Source organism: Bombus impatiens, unplaced genomic scaffold, assembly GCF_000188095.3.
Source record: "Bombus impatiens unplaced genomic scaffold, BIMP_2.2 scf_0102, whole genome shotgun sequence".
Taxonomy (NCBI): domain Eukaryota; kingdom Metazoa; phylum Arthropoda; class Insecta; order Hymenoptera; family Apidae; genus Bombus; species Bombus impatiens.
This window is the reverse complement of record NT_176521.1, coordinates 437,035-443,130: the sequence shown is the minus strand read 5'-3', so window position 1 is coordinate 443,130 and position 6,096 is coordinate 437,035. Positions and strand designations below refer to the sequence as shown.

Below are 6,096 nucleotides of genomic sequence, written 5' to 3'. Positions count from 1 at the left end.
CGCATGAATGTTAATAATTTTAATATAAGTGAATAGAAATTGTTCCAATAAAAGATATTTAAAATGTATAACATTTTTTAAATTTTTAACATAAAGCATAACGCTTCAAGTTCTGAAAATACGTATACAATTTTTGTTACTCGCATGAATCAATACTACATTAAAAAAGCTGAATGTGGAAAAACTTTTATCAAATTCGTCTCAAGGAAGTGTACAAAAATGTTTCATTAACAAATAACATCCTAAATCTAATCCTAATCCTAATCTTAAATCCTAATCTGAATAATGTCTTAAAAGTCCAATTATTATTTTTATATATATAAAAATGAATATATAAAAATGAATATTCATTAAGTGATTAACTTATTACTATATCAGTTGAACAGAACGTGCCTGATATTACACAGCGGGGATTCATTATATAATATGTAATTCATATGCATCGTAATCATATAATAATCTCAATTATTTAAACATCCTTTAAAACGACACCCTGCGTTATAAGTTTAGTATGCTGTGAACGATACACGGATTCCCACGATATTCGATTTGTTACACTATCATGATAAAATATGTGTATTTTGGGTAGATTTTTGTTTGTAGAGACATTTACATTGTATTAAGCAGTTGTAAACAATGTTAAAAATCTGAAATAAAGAATGAGAAGAACTCGAAGAAAATGATAAACTACAAACATTCAATGAAAAAATTACAAATTTCGAACGTCCTTAAATAATTTTATAAAGTATTTTGCCTTTGTATTATATGGTTATTTAAAAATTAACGTTTACTGGAATGTCTTATCTTATTACGTTTGTTATAAACAATTAAAAAATACCTTAGGTAAAGATTACATTAAAAGTAGATAATTATACTTCTCGTTTACTATCAATAAATGAGTTTAATCCTAATTTAACCCTATAATCCATCTTTAGATAATTGCTATATGATTGTTTGTTTATTTTGTAGCAACCATATACAATAACAAACGTGAATCATACTCAATAAAATGTCATCCACATGATTCAAATGACAAATTCAGATAATTGTTGATTACGAAAATAATTTTTTTTTTTCAAATTGATATCGGAATGTGAAGTATGTGAAACAGAAAAGAACCTTATAAATTCTTCGAATTAAGAAACCGTCGTGCACAAAAGTATGCATACAGCTAAGTACTTACACATACTATGTACCAGGTGCGCTGATAATTATGGAACCGATCTTAGTCATAAAATTGACATTTTGAAATATATGTATCATCCTCGTGTTTTTATCTATTAAGAAATATCTTCCTTCAATTTAAATCATTTCTCGAAAACGTTCGTTACTATATCGTAGGCATCATGCCATATCGACAAATTTAAATTCCACGTTTAAAAATAAAATCAATCTTAATAATTTTTTTTTATTTACGAACAGAGAACTTTGTAACTTGGAAATTTCCAAAAGTTATAAGCGCTGATTTCGTTTTTTCAACGTAAATTTTCATTAAAAAAGACTAATTTACTATCTATGTAATTCGTCAAGTTTTACGATAACGCAAATTTTGAAATTAAAACTAAAATCGGAATTTTTCACTTTTCCTTGTTAGACCACTTCATATAATCGTCAAAATTAATATTTGTTGCCGAGAGTTGCCTCAGTGAAGCTAGTTCGTTCAGACGCGAATTATGAAATCATTTACGTCAATTTTCCTTAGACACAACAATAAATAATAGTAAATAATTAATGTGAGAGATATTTAACGATACTTTTGAAGAGGCCATCACAATTAATATGTGTATAGCGATATATTGTAGATATTTTTTTATAAAAAGATATACATTAATTTATATAAGAAAAAGGAAAATTAACATACTTTTTTCATAGAATAAGAATTACAATAAACGCTTATCTATGTAGATAATCATATTATTTCATAAATGGAGAATAAACTGTGAATTAAACGATTATAAAATATAATATGTACATATTATTGCAATTAATCATGATTATTCAATTATTGTATTTAATATATAATATATATCTTCTCTATGTAATTAATGACCTTTTAACACAAAAAGTTTAATTTTGGTTTTCAAAATTGATATTACCTCGAGTTTTTACTGCCCAGTAATAAATATCTCGACATAAACTATACAAAAATAGCCAATTAAGTTGTGCGTGCACTCCAACCGACGCATCAGTGATATCCGCTTTTATTACATTCGTGCGTCAAAAGCGTATCATATTTCAAAATTTCCTCCTTCTTGTTACAATTACTTTATATCTTTTTTATTATCGAAGCAATGGAACATGTATTCACGAGAAGAAAGAATAAGCTGCATGATCTTAATCGCGAGATCGTACAAAACTTGCATGTACAATCGCGATTTTATGAATAACGTGACCAATTTATTTAAATAAATCAACAAACTGTCTAAAAATTAGAGAAAATTGTCATTGAACAATTTTAGCAATCATGAATGATCATTTGTCGTAGAGGCAGTTGATATTATTATCTAACGATAAACACGCAATAAATAAATGGATATGCATGCATAATAACAATAATTAACCAGTCAAAACAACAAAATAAATTCAGAAATAAAATGTTATTAACCTTGACTCCAATTTCTTACAAATATGTATCTTTTTTCTAAGATTCTAATTTTCAATTAACAAAAATTTTCATCTATTGTTTTGCTGAAAGAAAGTGATTTAAAAAGAATATAGTACAAGCTTGTCACCTTTAAGCTGACCTACTGAACCGCGATAATCGTTTATATTTAAAGCGTATACAACATTGTAGATATGCAACGTCCTCTAGAATATTGTGCCAATCATATTCTGTCCCCTTAGTACAAGCGAATATATGCTCATACTTGTGATTATATAATGATTTAAAACAAGCTTCATGTGGGGTTCCCAACTGAGAGGGAAGTGATTGAATAACGGATTTCCTTTGGTTGTAGGACGGTATATACAAATAATAGGTAACGTAATACGTTCACAGCGTGTACATTAACAATTCGGCATTGAATAATTAAACTGAAACTATCAAGATGATGCAGTAACCTTATGATCACAGTCATTTTTTTCATTCATATTAAGAAAAAGCTATAATTTCGATTATTCGGTCATTTCAGGACACAAATAAACAAACTGCATCGTAATGTTTGTTATATATATTTCATTGTTTCTCGTAGTTCTTTTTGAATACATTTTTTTAATAGAATAATGCATTTATCATCACTACTATTGAGAAAATAGCAGTTTATTCATAAGTAACGATTCTATTAAAAACAAAGTGCACAAACGCTCATGTAATAATTATATGTACTAAAAAAGCAATTAGTACCCGTATATGCCTAATTAATTTTAATTTAAACATGCTGTTTCATTGATTTAGATAAATGCATTGTATTGTGTATTTGCATTAATTTTACTTCATAATACATCTTTGAGGAACAAAGTCACACATACATATTGTACATACATATAGATTAAATTAAATGCATTGTAAGCTAAACAATAAGAAATAATTGTAACAATTATAACACATATAACTTAACATAATAAGTAGAATGTATTCCACAAATATTCACAGTTTTTAGAAATACAGCAAATTCTCAGTATGGATGATAGACTAGAAAACTTGAGAATGTCATAATCTCTGAACAAATTTCTTTTATATCACGTTTGAATTAAGAACTTTTTTTCGCAAAACTATTAAAATAAAATAAAAACTGTAATAACATAATGTAACTTATGTTTATTAAAATTTACCATTAATTGATTTTAGATGACCTTATTTTTAATGACACGTTTACAACATCTAACAAAATTTAGGAACATACATATTTCTATATTGTTTAGTGTTTAAAGAAAATTGTTTATAATGAGAACTGAAATAAACATAAATAAAAATGCTTGAACTAAATTGTATATAAATGTCTTCTGAGTAATAAAAAGTAGTATATCTATTTATAAAATAAGTTGCAATAATACTAAAATTATGATATGAATAACTGTCCGTGTTTGAGCAAAAACTTCGTAATTATACATATTTGTATTTTATTTTATTAATGTTAAATTCATCTTATTTGCAGATTAAAACATTTCATTTGAAATTTATTTAGCAATTTAATTTAAGATTAATAAAACATTTTTCACTGTAATACAAGAGAATGTAACAAATCTCGTTTTTCATGGTTCTTATTTGTGTTGTTCACAGATATTCATATTAAGACTTATAGTAATTGATGCACTGGATCAATGTAATGAAAAATGCTTTTTACATTAGAATAAACTAGAAAAGGAAAAGAATCGAAATTTAAATATTTGTTTCTTTTTTTAGAAAATACTTTATATTTTACATGAAATAAAAACCAATAAAACCGTTTGTTAATCTAATCATTGCTTATCTTTTTACCTTTAAGGAATGTAAGGTTAGCAAATTAGATTAAATGTTACTGTTAAAGGTATACATAAAGTTTATCTATTTTATCGTGTGTTATTCATAAAAAATTTTGTTGTTTTCACTGTATGCACACATTATTGAATAAAAATTTTATAATATACTACTTGGGCTAAAATTTCTGGAAGACATAAATATATAATTGGACATTGGATTATGAGGAGAAAATATAATTTACATTATATAATCTTGTCCTTAGATAAACAATTGTTCGTCATGAAAGCAAACATATTCAATTCTGAATACAATTATGAAAATTTCCTACCTTGTGGGCATATTTTATCGGCAAAACTGAGGAAAATTTTATTTAAAGAACTTAATACTTTATTGGAGGTTAGTATATTTTATGCTGTTCGCTGAATGATATGAATACCACTATCTGTGTGAACTGGTGAAGACAATTCACCAACTTTGAGAGCAAATGCTGCTTGTTCAAAAGGCTTTTGCATTGCACCTCGACTAAATGGTCCCAAGTCTCCACCTCGCTTGGCTGAACTACAATCACTATACTTTGAAGCAAGTTCAGCAAATGTTGCTTTTCCAGACACTATTTGTTCTCTGTAAGCTAGGTTTGTAAATAAAATTATAAAAACATATAATAAAGATCACCACTACATTGCTACAGTAAAATAGAACAAAGTAAAAGTTATTGATATCCTACATTTAATAAGTTCAAGAGCTTCTTCCTTTGATCTTGTGATATTTTCTTCTCGCCAGGAAGATGGTCTTCTAGAACCTGAATGTTTTACTAACAAATGAGAACACTGAACTTCTTCTGGACCATCTCCTTTATTATTTCCAGATGGATCAGCTGGTTTATCTGGCCTATCCCATTGACTTTCTTTAGTATAAACATTTAAATAATAATGTTGTCCTATAAAAAAATATATTGATTAATAGTACATCATGGATGTTTTAAGTCAGGGAATATATATCATGGTCTATATTATATTAAATATACTGCTTTATATTATTATACAAAATACTTTACAAAATATCTTAAAGTATAATAAATATTATTATACAAATTATCATGTTGATAACAAATAAAAGCTATCAAATTATTAATATCTTTTTAAATTGACAAGTTATTTAACATTTTTGACGTAATAAAACTATATACTTTTCAAAACATTTAATGCCATGTTAGTTTCGTGAATGATTGTAATATTATCACAATAAAAGAAAGAACGTATACATTCGTTAAATTTTCGTAATTTGTTAACAACTATGCTTGTAATAACAAAATTTTAGCAAGTGTAATATAAGTTTCCCGGAAAAATGCCGGCCGTATGTTCCATATTATAGCCGATACAATGAAATACCGTAACTAATACAAAAAATATGATAATGAAGTAAATAATTAACTTTTGTTAAGTATTTTTTAGATAATTTCTTGAATACTCAATAAATTAACGTACCAGTAGATCTGCTTAAACGTTTTTCCCAACCCGCTGGTAATTCTTCGTCCGCCATTGTTTCCAATATTTTTCTACTCTTGTCTCACGTCAAACACAGCAAACACGTTTTCACTATATCTAGTTACATATCAGCATGTACACCAGTTTAAGCAACTGTATCAATAAAATAACTATCTTTCCCTAAAGAATTTAGAAAACATATACTATACCACG

General features: G+C 26.6%; 1 protein-coding gene across 1 annotated transcript; it reads right to left on the bottom strand.

The window, feature by feature from the left end:
* Positions 1-3,155: 3,155 nt before the first annotated feature.
* Positions 3,156-6,064, bottom strand: LOC100740161 (putative peptidyl-prolyl cis-trans isomerase dodo). The gene is made up of 3 exons (XM_003486265.4): positions 5,884-6,064; positions 5,124-5,336; positions 3,156-5,027 (listed from the first exon to the last, which is right to left on the bottom strand). The coding sequence occupies exons 1-3, from the start codon at positions 5,936-5,938 to the stop codon at positions 4,807-4,809; spliced, it is 489 nt and encodes a 162-aa protein (XP_003486313.1). The 5' UTR covers positions 5,939-6,064; the 3' UTR covers positions 3,156-4,806.
* Positions 6,065-6,096: the final 32 nt, after the last annotated feature.

Excerpts from the sequence above, each read along its gene's own strand:
- LOC100740161 (XM_003486265.4), bottom strand. The coding sequence starts at position 5,938 with ATGGCGGACGAAGAATTACCAGCGGGTTGGGAAAAACGTTTAAGCAGA. Across the intron at positions 5,337-5,883 it reads ACGTTTAAGCAGATCTACTG|GACAACATTATTATTTAAAT; the intron begins GTACGTTAATTT and ends ATTTTTTTATAG. Across the intron at positions 5,028-5,123 it reads AGCTCTTGAACTTATTAAAT|CTTACAGAGAACAAATAGTG; the intron begins GTAGGATATCAA and ends TTACAAACCTAG.